Source organism: Salmo salar, chromosome ssa13, assembly GCF_905237065.1.
Source record: "Salmo salar chromosome ssa13, Ssal_v3.1, whole genome shotgun sequence".
Classification (NCBI taxonomy): Eukaryota; Metazoa; Chordata; class Actinopteri; order Salmoniformes; family Salmonidae; genus Salmo; species Salmo salar.
The window spans coordinates 36,705,378-36,731,538 of NC_059454.1; the positions used below are offsets into that span (position 1 = coordinate 36,705,378).

General features: G+C 39.7%; 1 protein-coding gene across 3 annotated transcripts in view; it reads left to right on the forward strand.

Annotated features, from left to right (window-relative positions):
- Positions 1-3,078: 3,078 nt before the first annotated feature.
- The window catches only part of spats2 (spermatogenesis associated serine rich 2), a 28,484-nt gene continuing 5,401 nt past the window's right edge, over positions 3,079-26,161 (forward strand). Inside the window, exons 1-10 of one of the 3 annotated variants that reach the window (XM_014136203.2) lie at positions 3,079-3,226; positions 8,639-8,708; positions 14,940-15,294; positions 19,175-19,254; positions 19,418-19,526; positions 20,004-20,053; positions 20,490-20,721; positions 20,864-21,046; positions 21,143-21,278; positions 21,928-21,986. In XM_014136203.2, the coding sequence (XP_013991678.2) occupies positions 15,270-15,294; positions 19,175-19,254; positions 19,418-19,526; positions 20,004-20,053; positions 20,490-20,721; positions 20,864-21,046; positions 21,143-21,278; positions 21,928-21,986 (874 nt within the window). In that variant the 5' untranslated portion in view covers positions 3,079-3,226; positions 8,639-8,708; positions 14,940-15,269. The remainder of the gene's footprint in view (positions 3,227-8,638; positions 8,709-14,939; positions 15,295-19,174; positions 19,255-19,417; positions 19,527-20,003; positions 20,054-20,489; positions 20,722-20,863; positions 21,047-21,142; positions 21,279-21,927; positions 21,987-26,161) is intronic. The other 2 variants (XM_014136204.2, XM_014136202.2) reach the window with 2 other exon arrangements.

Sequence of the window (26,161 nt, forward strand, 5' to 3'; positions counted from 1 at the left end):
TTGGGAGAATGTACAGTTGAAGTCGGAAGTTTACATACACCTTAGCCAAATACATTTAAACTCTGTTTTTCACAATTCCTGACATTTAATCCTAGTAAAAATGCCCTGTCTTAGGTCAGTTAGGTTCACCACTTTATTTCAAGAATGTGAAATGTCAGAATAATAGTAGAGAGAATGATTTATTTCAGCTTTTATTTCTTTCATCACATTCCCAGTGGGTCAGAAGTTTACATACACTCAATTAGTATTTGGTAGCATTGCCTTTAAATTGTTTAACTTGGGTCAAACGTTTTGGGTAGCCTTTCACAAGCTCCCCACAATAAGTTGGGTGAATTTTGGCCCATTCCTCCTAACAGAGCTGGTGTAACTGAGTCAGGTTTGTAGGCCTCCTTGCTCGCACACGCTTTTTCAGTTCTGCCCACACATTTTCTATAGGAGGAGGTCAGGGCTTTGTGATAGCCACTGCAATACCTTGACTTTGTTGTCTTTAAGCAACTTTGCAACAACTTTGGAAGTATGCTTGGGGTCATTGTCCATTTGGAAGACCCATTTGCAACCAAGCTTTAACTTCCTGACTGATGTCTTGAGATTTTGCTTCTATATTTCCACATAATTTTCCATCCTCATGATGCCGTCTATTTTGTGAAGTGCACCAGTCCCTCCTGTAGCAAAGCACCCCCACAACATCATGCTGCCACCCCCGTGCTTCACAGTTGGGATGGTGTTTTTCGGCTTGCAAGCCTCCCCCTTTTTCCTCCAAACATAACGATGGTCATTATGGCGTAACAGTTCTATTTTTGTTTCATCAGACCAGAGGACATTTCTCCAAAAAGTACGATCTTTGTCCCCATGTACAGTTGCAAACTGTAGTCTGGCTTTTTTATGGCGGTTTTGAAGCAGTGGCTTCTTCCTTGCTGAGCGGCCTTTCAGGTTATGTCAATATAGGACTTGTTTTACTGTCGATATAGATACTTTTGTACCTGTTTCCTCCAGCATCTTCACAAGGTCCTTTGTTGTTGTTCTGGGATTGATTTGCACTTTTCGCACCAAAGTATATTCATCTCTAGGAGACAGAACACATCTCCTTCCTGAGCGGTATGATGGCTGCATGGTCCCATGGTGTTAATGAAAAATGACTTGTGTCATGCACAAAGTAGATGTCCTAACTGACTTGCCAAAACTATAGTTTGTTAACAAGAAATTTGTGGAGTGGTTTAAAAACGAGTTTTAATGACTCCAACCTAAGTGTATGTAAACTTCCGACTTCAACTGTAAAACATCGGCCATGTTCTTCGGCGCCATCTGGGTTGAGTTTGGGTGATTATGGAGGCCAGGTCATCTGATGCAGCACTCCATCACTCTCCTTCTTGGTCAAATAGCCCTTACACAGCCTGGAGGTGTGTTGGGTCATTGTCCTGTTGAAAACAAATGATAATCCCACTAAGCGCAAGCCTGATGGAATGTCGTATCGTTGCAGAATGCTGTGGTAGCCATGCTGGTTAAGTGTGCCTTAAATTCTAAATAAATCACTGGCAGTGTCACCAGCAAAGCACCATCACACCTCCTCCTCCATGCTTCACAGTGGGAACTACACATGCAGAGATCATCCGCTCACCTACTCTCACAAATCTCAAATTTGGACTCATCAGACCAAAGGACAGATTTCCACTGGTCTAATGTCCATTGCTTGTGTTTCTTGGCCCAAGCAAGTCTCTTCTTCTTGTTGGTATGACTTTAGTAGTGGTTTCTTTGCAGCATTTTGACCATGAAAGCCTGATTGAAGCAGTCTCCTCTGAACAGTTGATGTTAAGATGTGTCTGTTACTTGAACTCTGTGAAGCATTTATTTGGGCTACAATTTCTGAGGCTGGTAACTCTAATGAATTTATCCTCTGCAGCAGAGGGAACTCTGAGTCTTCCTTTCCTGTGGCGGTCCTTATGAGAGCCAGTTTCATCATAGCTCTTGATGGTTTTTGTGATTTTAAATTTTCCAGATTGACTGACCTTCATGTCTTAAAGCAATGATGGACTGTTGTTTCTCTTTGCTTATTTTAGCTGTTCTTGCCATAATATGGACTTTGTTTTTTACCAAATAGGGCTATCTTCTGTATACAACCCCTACCTAAGGGCTACTTAGTGGCGCAGCGGTCTAAGGCACTGCATCTCAGTGTTTGAGGTGTCACTACAGACACCCTGGTTTGAATCCAGGCTGTATCACAACCGGCCGTGTTTGGGAGTCCCATAGCGTGGCACATAATTGGTCCAGCGTTTGCCGGTGTAGGCCGTCATTGTAAGTAAGAATTTGTTCTTAACTGACTTGCCTAGTTAAATATAAAGGTTAAAAAAAAAAAAAATGCATTAGGAAGGAAAGAAATTCCACAAATTAAGTTTTAACAAGGCACACCTTTTAATTGATATGCATTCCAGGTGACTACCTCATGATGCTAGTTGAGGGAATGCCAAGAGTGTGCAAAGCTGTCAAGGCAAAGGGTGGCTTCTTTGAAGAATCTACAATAGAAAATACATTTTGATTTGTTTAACACTTTTTGTTGGTTATTTCATATTTTTGATATCTTCACTATTATTCTACAATGTAGAAAATAGTAAAAATAAAGAAAAACCCTTGAATGAGTAGGTGTGTCCAAACTTTTGAATGGTACTGTATATATAGGAAAACGTGTTGTTCAGAGTCTATGTTCCAGATAGACTCTGTGCAGATTATCAGATCAATACAATGCCTGGAGAATATCAGGCACCACATCAATGTCAAGATCCTGTAACACTGTGTATTTTAGTGTTAGACTTTTGTGGTCCAGGTCAAAGGTAATTAGGCACCCACCGTGCAAATAGACATGACATAGCGCTGCAGCCAGGATTGAGCCCACATAACTAGCTCTCCCTCTGCCTACATCTTTTTTTACAATCCTATAATTTGCACAGCGCTCCGTGGTCCCTGTTCAGAATATCAATGGCTCAGAAAAGTTATAATACAGTCAAGACTACCCCTTGAAATGATCAAGAGTATGTGTTAATAATTCCAATTTACATAAATGCACGCCTCTATGAAGTCATTCGCGTTGTCCAAAGGTTATTTTGGCATGCGTGGCGTGCATGACCGATTTCAGTCTGTTCGGAAGTGACGACGTGGATAGATTTGTGACTAAGCCTGAGGGCAAAAATATTGGAGACCATAGACGACTGGTAACGTTGCGGAGAAAGACACCCAGGTAAGCGCTGAATCACTCAAAAATACACGTTTTATATTGCTAGCGAACTACATGGTTAGCAATCTTAGTAAGTTAGTAAACAGACCCAGTTAGCTAGCTTGCTGTGTGTCACAAACTGGAGAGACAAGAGCGTTAGCTAGCATTTTCAATTGAACTAGCAGCTAATTAGCTAACGTTATTAATTTAACTAGCGTAGTTGACGAATAATACAGTGATACACTTCACTGCAGTCTCAGGGGATTGTGAAAATATGAACGTTAGTTAGGTAACGTTAATAACATCAATAGCTTGCTAGCTACCTTCCTTGCGAACAGTTCATTGTGGATTTGGCACGTTATTTTAACAAAGCGAGAAGAGTTAACGTTAACTAGCTAGGTTAGCTTGCTAACGCGTTGGGTGGTCTCCAGCACTAGTTTGCTACATTCCGTAGATTATTATGATGGTACCCGGCCAGTTAACGTTAGTTAGTTAAATAAATTAATGCACTTAGGCCAATCTATATAACTAGCTAAGTATAAAATGGGGAAAGTTTGGCTAGCCAGGACTGGCGTTGCTAAGATACAGTCACCAACACATTGCACAAAATGAGTTCTAGTTTGAGACTTCGCTACCTAGCTAATTGGCCAGAATTGTGTTTTTTTATTAATAACTAGAAGCAGGTAGCGAGCTAACGTTAGCTACTGGTGGTATTTTTCAGAAGCTCGCACAGACGAACGTATTAGGTTGCGAAGTATTTTAAAGGTGTAGTTTACCCAAATAATGTTGCCTTATCTTTACTGAGTGGTGACATTCTATTGCCCACAAGAGACAGACTACTAATATATCAGATTAGTTTACTAGTGAAATTAGTTGCCATGCTGTGGAAGCACACAGATGAATGTAGCAATTGTTTGAGAAGGGACTAAAAAGAAAATCCAATGGTTTATTGTCATTACACATAAATTCGCTCTGGCTGTATGTCAGTAAACGTCGGCAAAAAAAGTGTAATTAAATTGTTGCCAGCAGCACAATTAGTCACCAACTATATGGATAACATGAAAGCTGCCTCTTCTGGGGTGAGTAAAATGGTCAGTGAGGTGTTCTCTCATTTGTGTCTGGGCATAGTGTGCGCTCTGAACGCTCCAACCGCCGAAACGCTTGGACTTTACGGACAATCTGACATGACAATGCTCTGAATTTACGAACGCCCAGAGCGCACTATGAGCACACCCAAAGTGAATTGGTCTCGTACACAAATGTGCAATTGTTATCGCAGGTGCCGCGAAATGCTTGTTTCTAGCTCCAACAATGCAGTTATACAAAATGCCTAGCAATACAAAACAATACACACAATTCCAAAAGTTAAAAATTCAAAATATCAGCGAACACGTATGTGTGTGTGTATATACACTACCGTTCAAAAGTTTGGGGCCAGTTAGACATTTCCTTGTTTTTGAAATAAAATCACATTTTCTGTCTATTAAAATAACATATAATTGATCAGAAATACAGTGTAGACATTGTTAATGTTGTAAATGACTATTGTAGCTGGAAACGGCAGATTTGTTTATGGAATATCTACGTAGACGTACAGAGGCCCATTATCAGCAACCATCACTCCTGTTTCAATGGCATGTTGTGTTGGCTAATCCAAGTTTATCATTTTAAAATGCTAATTGATCATTAGAAAACCCTTTTGGAATTATGTTAGCACAGCTGAAAACTGTTCTGATTTAAAGAAGCAATAAAACTGTCCTTTAGACTAGTTGAGTATCTGGAGCATCAGCATTTGTGGGTTTGATTACAGGCTCAAAATGGTCAGAAACAAATACGTTTCTTCTGAAACTTGTCAGTCTATTCTTGTTCTGACAAATGAAGGCTATTCCATGCGAGAAACTGAAGATCTCGTACAACACTGTGTACTACTCCCTTCACGGAACAGCACAAACTGTCTGTAACCAGAATAGAAAGAGGAGTGGGAGGCCCCGGTGCACAACAGAGTACATTAGTGTCTAGTTTAAGAAACAGAGGCCTCACTAGTCCTCAACTGGCAGCTTCATTAAATAGTACCCGCAAAACACCAGTCTCAACTAGAGGTTGACCGATTTATGATTTTTCAACACCGATACTGACTATTGGAGGACCAAAAAAGCCGATACCAATTAATCGGCAGTTTTTTACATTTCTTTTTAATATATATATTTGTAATAATGACAATTACAACAATACTGAATGAACACTTTAACTTAATATAATAAATCAATTTAGTCTCAAATAAATAATGAATCATGTTCAATTTGGTTTAAATAATGCAAAAACAGTGTTGGAGAAAGTAAAAGTGCAATATGTGCCATGTAAAAAAGCTAACGTTTAAGTTCCTTGCTCAGAACATGAGAACATATGAAAGCTGGTGGTTCCTTGTAACATAAGTCTTCAGTATTCCCAGTTAAGAAGTTTTAGGTTGTAGTTATTATTTCTCTCTCTACCATTTGTATTTAATTTACCTTTGACTATTGGATGTTCTTATAGGCACTATAGTATTGCCAGCCTAATCTCGGGAGTTGATAGGCTTGAAGTCATAAACAGCGCTGTGCTTCAAGCGTTGCTAAGAGCTGCTCGCAAACGCAGTAAAGTGCTGTTTGAATGAATGCTTACGAGCCTGCTGCTGCCTACCACCGCTCAGACTGCTCTATCAAATCATAGATTTAATTATAATATAATAAACACACAGAAATACGAGCCTTAGGTCATTAATACGGTAATATCTGGAAACTATCATTTCGAAATCAAAATGTTAATTTTTTTCTGTGAAATACGGAACCGTTCTGTATTTTATCGAATGGGAGGCATCCATAAGTCTAAATATTGCTGTTACATTGCACAACCTTCAATGTTATGTCATAACTATGTAAAGTTATGGCAAATTAATTAGTCTTCGTTAGGAAGAAATGGTCTTCACACAGTTCGCAACGAGCCAGGCTGCCCAAACTGCTGCATATACCCTGTCTCTGCTTGCACAGAACACATGAGAAGTGACACAATTTCCCTAGTTAATATTTCCTGCTTTAAAAAAAATATACTTGTGTATTGATTTTAAGAAAGGCATTGATGTTTATGGTTAGGTGCATTGGTGCAACGAATGGGCTTGAATGATCATCACCCGTTTGGCGAAGTAGGCTGTCATTCGATGATAAATTAACAGGCACCGCATTGATTATTTGCAAAGCAGGACAAGCTAGTTAAACTAGTAATATCATCAACCGTGTGTAGTTAACTAGTGATTATGTCAAGATTGATTGTTTTTATTAATGCTAGCTAGCAACTTACCTTGGCTCCTTGCTTCACTCGCGTAACAGGTGGTCAGCCTGCCTCGCAGTCTCCTCGTGGAGTGCAATGTAATCGGCGTCCAAAAATGCAGATTACCGATTGTTTTGAAAACTTTAAATCGGTCCTAGCCTGTCGGAAGGCAACAGGTGCAGCAAATAGGCTACCAAATAGATGATTAAGTTGCGAATATCAGTGAGAGGCCCAGCCAGGCATATAGCAATATTTCAAAATGCAATCGTGGGAATTGCTATTGCGTCAAAGAAGACAATGAAAAGACTAAACTAAAAGACATATCAAAATTCTCAACTTAATTGTGCTTACAGTATTGTTGGCACTAGCGGAGCATCAGCCATATCCCCGGTGAGCGTGCCTATTCAGTTTAAGCATTGGATCAGTGCCACCTTGAAACTCATATATTTAAAAAAATTATTCTGTTAATCTCTCCAGTCAAGTGTGAAAGAATTGCATGATAAAAAGGCCTACTTTTTCCTGTGCAAGGAAAGAAAAAGGAATATCTGCTCTAGCCTAGCGTACTCCACCACATGCTGCGTTTAAGTTATTTTTTGCGAACAGTGATTGAGTTATATTATTAGCTTAAATGATGACTAAATTATGACTATCCAATATACTAATCACATTAGGAATAGTCAGCTATCTTACATAACTCTGCAAATGTGATGACGCATGGAATGCACTCCCCCTGTCATCCCCACCCGATGACTCGTACATATGGCATGCCAATCACCAACACCTGAACTTCCAAGCTCGTCAGTCAAATTATAAACTACTTAGTATAAGATTTAACATTTCTTCTAACTGTGAAATAAATATGACCATACTTGGTGACAATACAATATTGGCACTATTTCATATAATTGCCGACAATTTTCTCCTCGATGTCCACTGAGCGGAGCACACATGCCATTCAAATATATGCAGACTTGTTACAACTTCAGCTTTAAGCACAGGGATTTCTTCCTTCTGTGACCAATAAAACGTGGTATTTTTTCATGAATTGTGGGGTGTGAAACCAGACATTTAAAGTCAGCTCCGATAAGAGCGTGAAAGGGGAGAGCAGACAGATGTCAGTCGGAACTTGTCCAGAACTGCTCAAAGCCCCCCATATGGGGGACTTAATATTATATGTTAACGGTTGGTGGCTAACCATAGGATGGATTGCAGTCTCTCCTTGTCCATAAAAAAACAGTATGTACTTCATTTAGGTGAACTATCACTTTTTAAAATAGGACTGTAGAATATCCAGCTTAGAGGTACAGGTAACTGCCAAAATAAAGAAAACGGCAATATAGTGTCTTAATAGGTCGTTTGGCCACCATGAGCCGCCAGAACAGCTTCAATGCGCCTTGGCATAGATTCTACAAGTGTCTGGAACTCTATTGGAGGGATGCGACACCATTCTTCTACAAGAAATTCCATCAATTTTTTTATTTTATTTATTTAACCAGGTAGGCTAGTTGAGAACAAGTTCTCATTTGCAACTGCGACCTGGCCAAGATAAAGCGTAGCAATTCGGCACATACAACAACACAGTTACACATGGAGGTGAAAAAAAACAACATATAGTCAATAATACAGTAGAACAAAAGAAAACAAAAAGTCTATATACAGTGAGTGCAAAGAGGTAAGTTAAGGTAATAAATAGGCCATGGTGGCGAAGTAATTACAATATAGCAATTATACATTGGAATGGTAGATATGCAGAAGATGAATGTGCAAGTAGAGATACTGGGGTGCAAAGGAGCAAGATAAATAATCTGTGTTTTGTTGCTGGTGGTGGAAAACGCTCTCTCGGGCGCTGCTCCAGAATCTCCAATAAGTGTTCAATTGGGTTGAAATCTGGTTACTGAGACACACACACCCCCTTTAAACCCCCTATGCTCCTTTGAGACCCCTCTTTCAAAGTCAGTGAGATCTCTTCTAGCCATGGTAGCCAAAATAATGGGAAACTGAGAATTTTTATAATGGACTCTAAGCATGGTGGGATGTTAATTGCTTAATTAGCTCAGGAACCACACCTGTGTGGAAGCACCTTCCAATATTCTTTGTATCCCTCATTTACTCAAGTGTTTCCTTTTATTTTGGCAGTTACCTGTTGCTCTCCAAGATGGTTGGCCACCTGCTCCTGGTCTATGTTTCCTAAATACTGAAGGTTTGAGTATGTGACATATTGATTTCTACAGAATTACACCACCAAGAAAATACTGCTATTATTTAGATTTCAGGTGGTTGAGGCTGATTTGCAAAACTTTGCCGTCTACATAGGCAAGATCTTTTGCGTTTATGCCTATGGTTTCTGTCTATCAGCTAAAACGTCAAAACCAGATATTGGAGGCAAGGGGCATTTCAATATAGCCTATTCTCATTTTATGACTTAGCCTATATTCTGTCCATAAATGCTTACAAAAATGCATAGCCTCTAATTTAACTTTTTTTTATTTAAAAAAAGTACATTTATTTTTGGAGACACATTGGCATATCAGATTTCAAATAACCATCAAAATTGCCAAGAAGTTAAATAATCAAAGTAGTGGGAATAATGGTAGTGTTCTTGCTGAGAGAAGCACACTAATTCGTCTATATTTTAGCCCATTGTAGAGGGAATTCTTCTATTGACTTAGGCTACATAAGCTATTGTGAAAGACAAAATACATTTAACTGATAATAACATATCCTGAAGACCTCATGATATAGCCTAAATCTGCCCCTACACCCAACCCAAATTCTTTCAATGTATTGTCCCCCCAGTAGAATAAGTTACACATTTGGGTTCACAATCTGTTTGGACAAATCAGGTCACTCTACCGAAATTCACTCTGGATGCTGCCTTTTTGTTGTTAAAGCCTAATGAACCTAGAACTAAATTGCCAATGACCAAACGAGTCAATGTAATGTAGCCTATGGATCTGGGGAAATTCAATTGGTGCGTATAACAAATCAAATTTTGTCACATGCGCCGAATACAACGGGTGTAGACTTTACAGTGAAATGCTTACTTACAAGCCCTAAACCAACAATCCAGTTTTAAGAAAATACATGAAAAAACGTAAGAGATAAGAATAACAAATAGTTAAAGAGCAATAGTAAATAACATGGCTTGGGGGTAGAAGCTGTTTAGAAAACTCTTGGAACTAGGCTTGGCGCTCCGGTACTATTTGCTGTGCGGTAGCAGAGAGAACAGTCTATGACTAGGGTGGCTGGAGTCTTTGACAATTTTTAGGGCCTTCCTCTGACACCGCCTGGTATAGAGGTCTTGGATGGCAGGAAGATTGGCCCCAGTGATGTACTGGGCCATACGCATTACCCTCTTTAGTGCCTTGCGGTCGGAGGCCGAGCATTTGCCATACCAGGCAGTGATGCAACACGTCAGGATGCTCTCTGGTGCAGCTGTAAAACCTTTTGAGGACCCATGACACTTTTTTTTTTTTAGTCTCCAGAGGAGTTATAGGCTTTGTCGTGCCCTCTTCACGACTGTCTTGGTGTGCTTGGACCATGTTAGTTTGTTGGTGATGTGGACGCCAAGGAACTTGAAGCTCTCAACCTGTTCCACTACAGCCCCGTCAATGAGAATGGGGGCGTGCTCGGTCCTCCTTTTCCTGTAGTCCACAATCATCTCCTTTGTCTTGATCACGTTGAGGGAGAGGTTGTTGTCCTTGGACCACACGGTCTATAGGCTCTCATTGTCGGTGATCACTGTTGTGTCATCAGCGAACTTAATGATGATGTTGGAGACGTGCCTGGCTGTGCATTCATGCGTGAACAGGGAGTACAGGAGGGGACTAAGCACGCACCCCTGAGGATGAGTATGGCGGATGTGTTGTTGCCTACCCTTACCACCTGTTGGTGCCCATCAGGAAGTCCAGGATCCAGTTGCAGAGGGAGGTGTTTAGTCCCACGGTCCTTAGCTTAGTGATGAGCTTTGAGGGCACTATGGGGTTGAACGCTGAGCTGTAGTCAATGAATAGCATTCTCACAATTACAAGTGGGGAAACTGATAATGTTGCAGTTGCAATGCTCGTGATGTAGAATTGCAGGCGATTATGCTCCAATGTCAAAACTATTAGAAGGCACAGTTGAAAAGAAGTTAAATAACACTGAATATATATATATATACACACACACACACACACACACACGATTAATTAAAAAATAAAAGCAATATGTTTTTCAATGCGTGAGAAATGAAAGGTGTGGCTTGTGTGAAGAGGGTTAAATGTGTGTCTCATGCCTAATGTGTGAGTTGGAAGCACTGCAATGTAGTTTGGTTGGTTGGATCAGTGTGTCATGTCCTTTGATTACACAAACTACAAAGTGGTCCAGATTCTAAGCAAAATAATTTTCCAATGTATTTATCCATTATGGAACACACAGCCTGGTGTTGAGTCTTTCAGGTGGTATAATCTGTCTCTGAAGTCCTAACAACTTTGATCAACACGGCTACACTTTTTATCTGAGGTCATCTGAGTTTTCTGAATCTAGGCCCTGCAGGATACATTGCCTGTAAGATCATGACTGATTGAACTAACTGTGCTGTTCACCTCACAAGACAGTGGGTTACCAATATCTTGAGTTATGATGACCCGTGTCAATTCGTTTCACGCTTCAAACGGACCTCTTATTTTAGTTTCCTCCAATTTGCTAATCTCAAATTCAGTTTTTAGAATGTAGGCCAATTTATATATTTTATATTGCATGATCCTCTTCAGTGTTTTGCTTAAGTCAACACATTATGTGTAACCTACTTGGGGACTCAAGCACCATCCCTCTTGATAAACACACTGCATCAATGTCTTGACTGACTTGAAACATTGTTGTGCACATGCTGGCGTCAGTTGTTGACAGTGCATGTTTGATGTGTTCAAAGGTGTGGTGGTGGCATGCCATGCAGTAAGTGTGACGTAAAAGGATAATGAAAAGGGTGTGGGTTTACACAGTAAGTTTCCCTTTCCATGATTGCTGGGTCAGAAAGAGAAACCTAAGTGGGAAACAGCTGGCCTATAAATGACTCCACAGTTTACTGAGGGTGGTGTTCAAGGTTCTCAAGGATCAAATACAATTTTATGTCTCATGCTTTGTATACAGGTGTAGACTAACAGTTAAATGCCTACTTACAGGCCCTTCCCAACAATGCAAAAGAAGAAAAGAGAAACAGTAAAACTGTTTTATTTTATTTGACCTTTATTCAGTTAAGAACAAATTCTTATTTTCTATGACGGCCTAGGAGGCAGAACAACATGGGCAGAACAACAGATTCGATCTTGCAACCTTCCGGTTGCTAGTCCGACGCTCTAACCACTAGGCTACCTGTGTGTAGATTAAAGGAACACTGCCTTGTTCAGGAGCAGAACGTATTCAAGCACCAGCCCTCTTGGAAGACACTTGATGAAGTTGCATGTCAAGTGCTGCTCCTTCAGCCTAGTGCCAGCTAAAAAAAAACAACAATTATATATATTACATTTTTTGGGGGTGGATGGGATGTGCTTTACAATTTTTTTTAAAATCAGGACAATGTACATTCATAGTAGTATACATTTCTAGAAGTTTTCCCTAGAATTGCCTAGTTATAGGCTTGACGTCAGGGCATTTCCATCTATACAGATCCAGGAGCACTAAAGTGATGTTTATAGGAGCATATCAGATGAAAGCCAAGAGTCTATTTGAGAAATGAAGGCATATACCCTACCAGTCAAAAGTTTTAGAACACCTACTCATTCCACGTTTTTTTCTTTATTTGTACTATTTTCTACATTGTAGAATAATAGTGACGACATCAAAACTATGAAATAACATATGGAATCATGTAGTAATCAAAAAAGTCTCAAACCATCAAGCGCTATGATGAAACAGGCTCTCACGAGGACAGCCACAAGAATGAAGACCCAGAGTTACCTCTGCTGCAGAAGATGAGTTCATTAGTTACCAGCCTCAGAAATTGCAGCCCAAATAAATGCTTCAGAGTTCAAGTAGCAGATACATCTCAACATCAATTGTTCAGAGGAGACTGCGTCAATCAGGCCTTCATGGTCGAATTGCTGCAAAGAAACCAGTACTAAAGGACACCAATAAGAAGAGAGTTGCTTGGGGCAAGAAACACAAGCAATGGACATTAGATGGGTGAAAATTTGTCCTTTTTGTCTGGAGTCCAAATTTGAGATTTTTGTTTCCAACCGCCATGTGGGTGAACGGATGATCTCCGCATGTGTATTTCCCACCGTAAAGCATGGAGGTGTTATGGTGTGGGGGTGCTTTGCTGGTGACACTCAGTGATTTATTTTGATTTCTAGGCACACTTAACCAGCATGGCTACCACAGCATTCTGCAGCTATACGCCATCCCATATTGTTTGGGCTTAGTGACCCAACACACCTCCAGGCTGTGTAAGGGATTTTTGACCAAGAAGGAAAGTGATGGAGTGCTGCATCAGATGACCTGGCCTCCACAATCCCCTATCTCAACCAAATTGAGATGGTTTGGGATGAGTCGGACTGTGGAGTGAAGGAAAAGCAGCCAAAATGTGCTCAGCATATGTGGGAACTCCTTCAAGACTGCTGGCATTCCAGGTGAAGCTGGTTGAGAGAATGCCAAGAGTGCCTTGACAGCTTTGCACAAAGGGTTTAAGAAACATTGCCTTGTCTGTAATTCTGTTACCAAAAACCCACACCTTTAAGATATTTTTTAATTTCTCCCTCGTGTGAGAGGCTAATGAATGTTCACAGAAGTAACAAGTAAAGGTAGACCTACCAATTAGTTAGTGTTTTTACTGATATCAAGTTTGTTTATGTATTATTAAGCATTTAAGTCAATGGGAAATCATAGTAGTCACAAACAACAGTTGGGTCACCTGCTACTGTCCTCCACTTGTATAACAGTATACCAGTGGAAAGGAGGACAGTATATTTTTTCAAATTTTTGTTCAAAGTAATACTGTGAAAACAGTTTGGACAACCTCTCGCTCTGCTGCTTGGTCTCCAGTTAATGCCACCTCTGCCTGCTCTTACTTACACCTACTGTCGCATACCGCATTCCCTCTTTCCATTTACTGAAATGAGCATCCTCATCCACTGAGCACCGACCAAGACCGGACGTCCATGAACGTTGAAAAGTAGTTTAAATTTGGTCATTCTGGCCTGGCCGGACCAAATCTAAACCAATCAGACATTTCACAAGTTTGGAAAATCCGGTACAGTAGGACACACTATAGTACAGTATAATGTAGTGATGGGGGGGTCAATACAGTTACATATCGGGATATTCTTTTTGATATATCATTTTGACAATATGTCAATTTTATTTTTGCGCAAATTTCCTATACCTGCAGGTCCTGCACAAAAACTCCAGTATTTTTCCTTCATAGCTTGCTCTGTCTTTAAATTGGAGCCCAATATTGTTTTCAGCACTTTTTATTTCCATGACTGATCAAAACTTTTCTCATGGCTTCTGTTGTCCCTCTGCAGCAGACACATGGTGAGCAATATGTTTGGAACGTCGAATCACAATAAAATCACAGTATCGAATCTCAATACATCTCGTATCTCAATACATATTGTATCGGCACCAAACTATTGTGAAGTCAATGGCAATTCCCAGCCCTAGTATTGTACTATACTGAACATATCTACTGTATAGTACTCTGATGTCCAAACTTGTGAAGCATAGACGTCTATGATTGGTACATATTTGTTCTGGTCTTGTTTGGAGGCGGAGCTTATTACAATAATAGCCAGTGTGTAGAATAATGCCCAAATATGCTAAAGAGAGCTACTGCATTTTTCCGCCTTTCTGTACCTATTCAGGATGCATCACCTTGACGAGTGATATTCAGATCCATAATTAGCCTATACATTTCTGTATTGTGCAGATCAGGAAACCATGATGCAAATTCACTTCACCTACTGTAGTTCAACAACTAAAATATATACAGTATATATTTTTAAACTCAAGGTGTCCTGTCATAGCTGACACCGCATTCTTTCTGCAGACATCTTTGAATGTTAATTCGGAGCAGATATGTATGTTTTTGGTTGCATAAATGAGGGAGATTTGACCATAATTCTGTAACCAAATTTAGCATCTGCACACTTCTTCCAGTGAACATAGTAGTCCTTGTGCATAGAGTTGTATAATGTATTTTCTGGCATACTTTTTTTTTTGGGGGGGGGTCTTTTTAAGTATAAAATCTGACTCGAAGTGTAATTCCGGCACCAATGTAATAGTTCTATCTGAATATGCTAAATGTTATGATTCTTTTTTGTGCATTTGATGGGTCAAGATTCATTACGAACTACTAGTTTGTTCCATTGGATCGTCTCATGAAACTCTGTTTTTAATCCTGTGTGCTTATTACATCCACCCTAGACAGTAACCTTATTTCACTGTCTCCTTTTTTCAGAGTTGGATCAACTTTGTGGAGAACGGAGAAGAAAAGTTGAATCCAAGCCTAAGTGGTGGAGGCCTGATCTGACCCTGCCTACTCCAACCCCTCCTACTGCCAGATTTGTGAGCCTTTGTTGGTTTCCTGTCTGAGGGGAAAAATCAAGGAGGAACATTTCTACAAATGAAGAGCTGAAGTCTTCACTTAGGAAACAAGTTCAAACTTAATATCTGGAAAAGTGCATTATTTTATTGATTTGTTTTTTACTTGGGCTATAAACTGGGACGCTGTATACTGGGATCAGTTGGGACCTACTTACTGTACCTTTTGGACTAGTGGTGTTACAACATGGCGAAGAAAAACAGCCAGAAGGGTATGTGTGCTACCATTTGTCTCTGCCATGTTTTTAAAAGCAGATGAACTAGTATTGAGAATGCATTTTAAATGTTTAGAGTTGATTCTCAAAACATAGCTGGCACTAGGCTGAAGGAGCAACACTTGACATGCAACTTCATCAAGTGTCTTCCAGACCTCTTGAGTTAGAATGGATCCTTTCAAACACAATAGCTGAGAGAGATTGACAGCAATATGAACTCGCGTCTGTGCAGTCCACTTTAGATGGGATACCTTACTGGGCTTAACAGCCACTTGAAGCCTGTGGCGCGATTTTCAAAACCTTAAAAATCCTATTACTTCAATTTCTCAAACATATGACTATTTTACAGCTATTTAAAGACAAGACTCTCGTTAATCTAACCACACTGTCCGATTTCAAAAAGGCTTTACAACGAAAGCAAAACATTAGATTATGTCAGCAGAGTACCAAGCCAGAAATAATCAGACACCCATTTTTCAAGCTAGCATATAATGTCACAAAAACCCAGAAGACAGCTAAATGCAGCACTCACCTTTGATGATCTTCATCAGATGACAACCCTAGGACATTATGTTATACAATACATGCATGTTTTGTTCAATCAAGTTCATATTTATATCAAAAACCAGCTTTTTACATTAGCATGTGACGTTCAGAACTAGCATACCCCCCGCAAACTTCCGGGGAATTCGCTAACATTTTACTAAATTACTCACGATAAACGTTCACAAAAAGCATAACAATTATTTTAAGAATTATAGATACAGACCTCCTCTATGCACTCTATGTCCGATTTTTAAAATAGCTTTTTGGTGAAAGCACATTTTGCAATATTCTAAGTACATAGCCCAGGCATCACGGGCTAGCTATTTAGACACCCGGCAAGTTTAGCACTCACCATAATCATATTTACTATTATAAAAGTTTGATTACCTTTTGTTGTCTTCGTCAGAATGCACTCCCAGGACTGCTACTTCAATAACAAATGTTGGTTTGGTCCAAAATAATCCATCGTTATATCCGAATAGCGGCGTTTTGTTTGTGCGTTCCAGACACTATCCGAAATGGTAAAGAAGGGTCGCGCGCATGGCGCAATTCGTGACAAAAAAATTCTAAATATTCCATTACCGTACTTCGAAGCATGTCAACCGCTGTTTAAAATCAATTTTTACGCCATTTTTCTCGTAGAAAAGCGATAATATTCCGACAGGGAATCTCCTTTTCGGCAAACAGAGGAAAAAAAATCACAACGGCGGGGGCGGTCGGGTCACGCGCCTAAGCCCAGAGTCCCTTGATCGGCCACTTGAGAAAGGCGATAATGTGTTTCAGCCTGGGGCTGGGATGACGACATTCAGGTTTTTCCCGGGCTCTGAGCGCCTATGGACGACGTAGGAAGTGTCACGTTAGAGCAGAGATCCTTAGTAAAAGATAGAGATGGAAAAGAAGTTCAAGAAATGGTCAGACAGGCCACTTCCTGTAAAGGAATCTCTCAGGTTTTGACCTGCCATTTGAGTTCTGTTATACTCACAGACACCATTCAAACAGTTTTAGAAACTTTAGGGTGTTTTCTATCCATATGTAATAAGTATATGCATATTCTAGTTACTGGGTAGGAGTGGTAACCAGATTAAATCGGGTATGTTTTTTATCCAGCCGTGTCAATACTGCCCCCTAGCCCTAACAGGTTAACCTCTTGGGGCTAGGTGGGACGCTAGCGTGCCACCCGTGGTGCACTCCATCAACAGCAGGTGCATTTCAAGAGCGGCAAATTTGAATCCAAATAAATGTCAAAATTCAAATTTTTCAAAAATACAACTATTTTACACCATTTGAAAGATAAACATCTCCTTAATCTAACCACGTTTTACGATTTCAAAAAGGTTTTACGGCGAAAGCATAAATTTAGAGTATGTTAGGACAGTACATTTACAAGAGTTGTGTGTAATGTTTTGTCAATTCAAAGACAGGGTCACCAAAACCATAAAACCAGCTAAAATGATGCACTAACCTTTTACAATCTCCATCAGATGACACTCCTAGGACATTATGTTAGACAATGCATGCATTTTTAGTTCTATCAAGTTCATATTTATATCCAAAAACAGCGTTTTACTATGGCATTGATGTTGAGGAAATCGTTTCCCTCCAATAACCGGCAGTCAAGTCAGCGTCACAAATTAAATAATTAAAATTAGAAAACATTGGTAAAATATTATATTGTCATTTAAAGAATTATAGATTTACATCTCTTGAACTCAATCAACTTGCCAGATTTAAAAATAACCTTACTGGGAAATCACACTTTGCAATAATCTGAGCACTGCGCCCAGAAAAATACGCGTTGCGATACAGACTAGACGTCATGTTGGGGAGATCTAAAATCGAAAATACTATGTAAATAATCCATTACCTTTGATTCTCTTCATCAGATGTCACTTCCAGGTATCACAGGTCCATAACGAATGTAGTTTTGTTCAAAAAAGCTCATCATTTATGTCCAAAAATCTCCGTCTCGTTAGCACATGATGTAAGCCAGCCGGACTTCTCGTCATGAACGAGGGGAAAAAATATATTTCCGTTCGTTCAAACATGTCAAACGTTGTATAGCATAAATCATTAGGGCCTTTTTTAACCAGAACATGAATAATATTCAAGGTGGACGAATGCATACTCTTTTATAACGTATTGGAACGAGGGTACCCAACATGAACTCGCGCGCCAGGTGTCTAATGGGACATCATCGTTCCATGGCTCTTGTTCGGTCAGATCTCCCTCCAGAAGACTCAAAACACTTTGTAAAGGCTGGTGACATCTAGTGGAAGCAATAGGAAGTGCCAAAATATTCCTAAGCCCCTGTGTTTTTCAATGGGATAGGTTTAAAGTCAATACAACACATCAGGTATCCACTTCCTGTCAGAAAATGTCTCAGGGTTTTGCCTGCCAAATGAGTTCTGTTATACTCACAGACACCATTCAAACAGTTTTAGAAACTTTAGAGTGTTTTCTATCCATATATAATAAGTATATGCATATTCTAGTTACTGGGTAGGATTAGTAACCAGATTAAATGCTGCCCCCTAGACCCAACAGGTTAAGAAGGGTCCCAGCTTTTCTCCGGAATAAAGTTAAGCTATTTCTGAAATGAAGCTCTCCATTAAGACTGTCTTTGACTTACAGAGCACAACATTTTCTGTTGAGTTTGTCATTGTTAAACTGTCCTCTGGCATTCTCTGGTCATGCCACATGTATTTGGGTCACAGCAACCCAGCTGTTTCTCATCTCATTGAGCTTACTTTGTTTGTGGCTGTATTCTTATCCATCTGATGCATAAACTCCTGCTTTGCTGACTCATTCTGTTTCTACAACTGTACATCAGTTATAACCGGTTCAAATTCAATGCAGATCTCGGGTCCTTTACGGCCAGTCCAGATGCCAATATTTCTTGAGTTTAATCTCATGGCTCTAGGGCCAGTTCTTTTTGGTCCTAGCATATATAAAGCCATTAGAAGTGCTGTAAAATCTTTAGGCCTCAAGAAACTTGAAACAGTTGTTAAACGTGTACATATTTTACTTGAGAGGTCATCAAGCATCTTGTCACATTTGCCCATAAAGGAAATATCTGGGTCCTAATAGGTTTTTCATGCAAATCACCTCTGTCTGTTCCACATGATTTATGATAATCCCTGTGTTCTCTGCCATGGTTTACTTTCAACACAAATAGGCCTAACTTTGAATGTCCAGGAATGATTAGGTATGGGGAGAGTTTTGTTTAGCAAATGATGTGCCTATGCACTTACAATTGTTTTGCAAATAGACCTGGGTCTAGCAGAAAACAATGAGAAATTCCAAATCAACCCTTTCTCCCTTTTTCCTCCAGATACCTCTGGTATGGTGTTCGACACAAACTTGAAAATGGTTATGTCCCAGGGAGGGACTTTTGAGAGGATGAAGGAGAAGGTAAGGACTGCAAATGATTTCTCTCTAGGCATAACATTCCAATTGATTTGAATACATTAAGTGCTATTCCTCTTTAGCTAGTTTTATTTAGCATAGTTTTAGCATAGTGATACATATCCTTTCTTAATTTGCCAGATCTTTCTCTTATTCATTCTCTTCACAGATTAGTGCTGTCAGGGCCGTTGTTCCCAACAAAAGCAACAATGAGATAGTTCTGGTCTTGCAGCACTTTGAGAACTGCGTCGATAAGGCCGTCCAGGCTTTCCTAGAAGGTATGGAAATGCCATTGTGATCATTCTTGTTGTGATATAGAACAGACACCGTAGTCAAATGAATGGAAAATACCTTTTTGATTTCTAATTTAAGAATACACTGGTTCAAACTGCGTACATTAAGTACAACTTGTCACCCTCTTATTACCTGATGTAGGATGCGGGCACATGTATTGTGTGGATTTAGAGGTTTATTTTGTACATAGCTCGTGTCATTCATAACTTCTAGGTGTAATGGAATGCATTTCAAGAATGAGTCATGAATCCAATTATAGAACAATGAGGGTTCTTCCACATCTCATGTAGGCCTACTGTTACAGGTGGCTTTTTGGTCACTGTAGACCTACTCTTTTTAAAAGGCTTTTTTTAATGATCTATTTAGGCCTAGATAATGTGAAAGGTTGTCTGTATGTCATGAACAGTGTCAAGGCTGTTAAGGAGAAAGCATTCCTCATAATGACTTTGTTTTCCTCTCAGGTAGTGCTGTGGAAATCTTGAAGGAGTGGAATGTAACTGGTAAAAAGAAGGTAAACTTGTTTGTTGCCCTATACTCTGCAGGGTATTGCATTCTATATGCAAGGGAAACATGAGTATGAATGAAATTTCCTATCATGCGTCATGGCGTTTTTAAGTACGGCCTATCCCTCACATGATTGAGACGGCACTTTTTAAAACAAGTTCCAAAGATATTCTTCCAGTGACAGCCCATCCAGATTTTGAGGGAAAAATGTTAACTTTAAAAGCAATTCACTTTAAACTGTAAATGCTAGTCAAAGGAAATGTTTTGTTCTTTCATCTATTTTTCTTTGACGTCAGAAGCTCTAGCTGAAAATATGGCATCTGTGTCATGAGGACCTACAACCTGCTCAACCGTTGCTATATATGAATTATGTATGAACTTCAAAAGCTGTTTAAGTTTATATTCTAGTGGTTAAAATCCAACTTTGATTATTCAACATTCAGCCCAAGAAGAAAAAGAAGCCCAAGCCCCAGCCAGAGCCTCTGGCAGAGGAGCCTGCTCCAGCCGAGACCATGCAGCCCTCTGAGACTGAGAGTAAGGAAGCTGTGAATGGGTTCCATGCCAATGGCTCCGTGTTGGACGGAGACTCACTAGACTCTCTGAGTGAGCAGTTGGATACGGCTTCCTTGGACGCAGCTGAGTTGGATTCTGAACCTGCCACGTCGGACATTACAGGTATTGTAATGGAGTGTTCTCAGTGGCTTTATTTTATCCATCAGACAACCTTTGGATTGTTGCGACAATATAAGATTTTTCATAATCCTCCATGTAGTTGAAACCAACCCCTACAGATCAGAATACTTCTTTTTCCTAACAGGTGCGGAAGCAGACTCTCTTTGTAGTGGCCCAAGCCCCACCCCTCACCATGCTCAAGGAGGAAGGAATCACCAGCCTCCCCGTGGCAACAAGTTCCGTTCTAGAACCAGCTCCCAGCCATCCACTTCCTGTGTGCTCACCACTGACGAGAACCAACAGGGATCGTCTGGAGCCAAGAAGATTGGTTAGTGACAAATTTCTTTAAAACAAAAATGGTAATGCTTTTGTTTTTCTAAGACAATAGGTGATGTCTAGTCTAACCCTGTTCTTTGACTCTCAGCGCCCAACATTGACCGCTCTGTGAAGGACCTGCAGAGATGCACAGTGTCGCTCACTCGCTACAGAGTGGTGGTCAAGGATGAGATGGACTCCTCTATCAAGACCATGAAGCAGACATTTGCTGAGCTCCAGAGCTGGTACATCTACCATCATTACCTCCACTACATTAGTTTGTAAAGTTGTAGTTTATATTTGGAATATAAACTTATGGTGGGATATAACAGCACAAATTCCCTTATGTTAATTAAGCAGAATGTTTACCTAAGCAATTTAGGAGCCTCGATTTTTAAGGTCCAATGCAGCCTTTCTTAACCCAATAGTAAATAATTTTTGGGTAACAACTAAGTACTTTACTGTGCTTTTGTTTTCAGTTAAAATAGTAAAAAAGAAACAAATAGCTTTTTAGCCAAGAGCAATTTCATAAGCAATAATTTTGCTAGGACTGTCTGGGAGGGAGGGGAATACTTTAAACTAGCTGTTGATGAAAGAGATGTTTGGAATTATTTTTATTGGCCTATTCACTAATTTATCACCTGATGTCACCAGGCAGGCTAAAGCTCCAAGTGCATTGCTCTCAACTCTGCTCTACAACAACCACCACCAATATCTATTTCAGCGTAACATGTAGTCTATTGCTGTAGTCTAACCAGTGTTATTGTAGTATAGAAATGGTGAGTGTAGCCAAAATCAAAGTACAGAGACTATCTTAGAAATCTATTGAATCATGATCCCTTTATCGTAGTAAAGAATGTCATTTCATATCTCTTCCCCTCCCCCCTCTCTCAGCCTGATGGACAGAGAGGTTACTCTGTTGACTGAGATGGACAAAGTCAAAGCAGAGGCCAGTGAGTACAACACCTTTTTAATTAGCGTTTGGACTTCAATGTATATTATACTTTATTTCTATTCTTACTATGTTTACATTTTTTTCTGAAAGCCTTTGTCCCAGAATCGTCCTGCTCTTTCGACCAATCGATTGGTCGAAATGTTGAAACGTATTTTTCCATATATAGACACACACACACACCCTGTGTTAAAATGCGTATGCACTGAGCTTGTCTGATGCTTTAAGCACACTGTTTGATTAAATAATTAAGACACACAAATGACTCAATCACTGTTAAAATGTAATGACAGCGAGTGCCTCTGTGAGTGGTGGGCAGTGTCTCGCTCTCCTCCCTACTGCAGCGAAAAGGAACCACAGCACAGCAAGTGTTTATTGTGCTGAAGCTGCCACATTACAGCCATTTAGTTTCTTGTTTCTGACTGGAAAGTTCTGTTACCAAAATTCCTAAGTTTACAAAAAACATTTCCTATTCTCCCATAGCTCTCTTTATTTGCAACATGTAAACATCGCATGCATATGACCAATAGTCCTGACCTATAGCCTATCATAATCACATCAATAAATTGGTTATAACAAACTCCAATGTCGACCGCAAAATAAAAGCGGAGAATGTGAAAATGAAACTGAAAACGGAAGAATGTTTACAGGTTGTTCAGGAGGGAAAGACATTTGACTTAGTTGTGGAAGCTACTGAAGATCAAGAGGGATATCAAGAAAGGGGGGGGGGGGGTGTAGGACCAAGCGTTGGTGAGCATTGTGTGCCAAACAGTTGCTTTTAGATTACAATATTATAATTTTTTCTTGACCCTTTGGAACAGTGTAAACAACACTAAATAAGTGTAAGTTTGTTCTAACAACAAACATAAGATGTATGTAAAGCCTTTATTACAGTAGACTAAACAGTTGCATGACTTCGTTAATTGCGGTTTATTCATTGTTTAGGCTAATTATTCAAAGCCCCTTGTGTTACTTAATTTTAACATTTTTACATTTACATTTTGGTCATTTAGCAGACGCTCTTATCCAGAGCGACTTACAGTAGTGAATGCATACATTTCATAATTTTTTTTTCTTTCTGTGCTGGTCCCATGTGGGAATCGAACCCACAACCCTGGCGTTGCAAACACCATGCTCTACCAACTGAGCAACAGGGAAGACTAAAATGCTTGATTGCATTTCAAAGCATAAATGTCTCATGCTTTTTGATAGCATGAACAAATGAAGGATTGATTGATACAGTAGCCTATAAATTGAAATGTAGGCCTAAGTTACGGTATTAAGACTTAACAGGATGCGCTCTTGGGCCTTCAACTCGATGGTGGTTATACAAGGATACTATACTAAGCTTACTAATGATAACGACATTACTTATTATTACGATGATCATAATTGTAATAACAGTAAGGAGATTAAGAGGATATAGGAGTGAGAGCTGCATGCATATCTGCGAAACCGATGCTGTTAGATTACAATATCATTTTTCTGCCTGTTTGGAACAGTGTAAACGACACTAAATAAATGTGAAAACACTGGTATTACTTACAACGAAAACATTTGTGTAAAACCTTTATAACAGCCAAATCTGTGAAATTGCTTAATCTGGCATTTTGCTGTTACAGGAGGCATGGCGCTCACGGAATCAGTAGGCTATTAACCTCTCTTGGACAGGTGGGACGCTACCGTCCCACCCACGGATCACACTATTCAACAGCCAGTGAAAAACCAGAGCGCCAAATTCAAAACAACAAAATGTCATAATTCAAAGTTCTCAAACATACGATTATTTTACACCATTTTAAAGATGCACTTCTCCTTAATGTAACCACATTGTCCGATTTCAAAAAGACTTTACGGCGAAAGCATAATGTTAGATTATGTTAGGACAGGGACAACTCAAGAAAAACCACACAGCCATTTTCCAAGCAGGAGAGGGGTCACAAAAACCAGAAATTCAGCTAAAATTAAGCACTAACCTTTGACGATCTTCATCAGATGACACTCCTAGGACTCAATGTTAGACAATACATGTATGTTTTGTTCGATAAAGTTCATATTTATATCCAAAAAAAGCGTTTCACATTGGCGCATGATGTTCAGAAAATATTTAGCCTCCAATACTGCCGGTGAATCAGCACAACAATTTACAAAAATACTCATCATAAACGTTGATAAAATATTAAACTGTTATTCAAAGAATTATAGATAACCATCTCCTTTATGCAACCGCTGTGACAGATTTAAAAAAAGCTTCACGGGAAAGCACACTTTGCAATAATCTGAGTACGGCGCTCAGAAAAATACACCAGGCAATACAGATACCCGCCATTTTGGAGTCATCTAAAATCATAAGTAGCATTATAAATATTCACTTACCTTTGATCTTCATCAGAAGGCACTTCCAGGAATCCCAGGTCCACAATAAATGTTGTTTTGTTCGATAAAGTCCATCATTTATGTCCAAATACCTCCTTGTTGTTAGTGCGTTCAGTAAGCTACTCCAAATGTAGGAAGCGTGCCCAAAATTTCACGACGAAAAGTCAAAAAAAGTTATATTTACGTTCGTTGAAACAAGTCAAACATTGTATAGCATCAATCTTTAGGGCCTTTTTAACATAGAACTTCAATAATATTCCAACCGGATGATTCCAATGTCTTGAAAAACGTTATGGAACACAGCTACCTCATCATGTGAACGTGCGCCACAAAACTCATGTCATTTTCTGAGTCCCCAACTTCCCGGCCTTCTTGTTCGCTCTCTGTTCACTGCAAAAGCCTGAAACTAGGTTCTAAAGACCGTTGACATCTAGTGGAAGCCTTAGGAAGTGCAAAATGAACCCCAAGTCACTGTGTTAGATAGGCAATGACTTGAAGACTACACGCATCAGATTTCCCACTTCCTGGTTGGATTTTTCTCAGGTTTTTGCCTGCCATATGAGTTCTGTTATACTCAGACATCATTCAAACAGTATTAGAAACTTCAGTGTTTTCTATCCAAATCTACTAATAATATGCATATTCTAGTTTCTGGGCCCGAGTATTAGGCAGTTTAATTTGGGTACGTTTTTCATCCGGCCGTGAAAATACTGCCCCTTACCCAAGAGAGGTTAAACACCCAAACAGGCAACAGAAGCAGGATCTGTCTTATTTCTGTAGATGTATATGGATCATTTATAAAGCCAGGCACATTTAAGTTAGGCTATTGAGTTATAGACCTAATTAAATTATAGACCTAATTAAATTGGGGTTTCTCCTGTCCTCAATTTTCTTAGACAATTAGGCTAAGGCATTTGCTGTTTCCTCATCGCTGCTGCTGCCTCTGCGCATTGTTCTCAATCCCAATATGCTCATTAACTTGGCTATTATGCACATAGCAACATAGGGAAATGCACCGATTCTACGGCGCACTGAAGATTGCTTCAGAACCGTGGACAGCGACCATATCCAAGGCGGGAGAAAGCACATTTGTTATAAAATAATATTTGATTTGTTAATGTTGCACTTTTTTTTAAGCGTACTTTAAACATATACAATTTCAGTATCACGTCTTAGTGAGGGACTGTGCCATCCCTGTGGCCTCCGCAATGGATTAGTCCACTGAAATAGGCGCGAATTAGACAGGTGTCTTGTGAACCATAAAAAACAAAATTGTGACTGCTTGACTAAAGGAATCTGTCGACCAGCAACCTATCGACCAAACAAACGACTAAATGGGGTCAGCTCTACAGTTTTAAGGTATTCCAAATAGACTAACTGTCTTAAATGTATTTCCTCAGGGTTATTTTAGACGTTAGACATACCAGAATCTTCTATGTAGTGAAACATGACAGAGCAAGACTGCATATTTCCACAAGTGGGCCATTCTTTCTTTCCTCATTCTTTCCTTCTTCCCAATGCACAGTGTTGTGTGTTCTGAGCCTGGAAAAAGGGAAGAGTGTCAGGTGTCATGGCAGACTAAATGCTGTCTTTGTGTCCAGGTGTGTGTGGGGAATTGAGGGAAGAAGAGGGAACACTAGAGCAGTTCTTTGCCATTACAAAAACCCAACATTCCTTGAAATGTACCAGTTTCTGCCCTAATCTCTTCCCCTCGTTTAGATGTGTTACTGTTAATGGATGAGACTTGCTTTCTTCCCTTCCTTTTTTTTCCCCCCTCATGAAAAAAGTATTTCCTGTCAT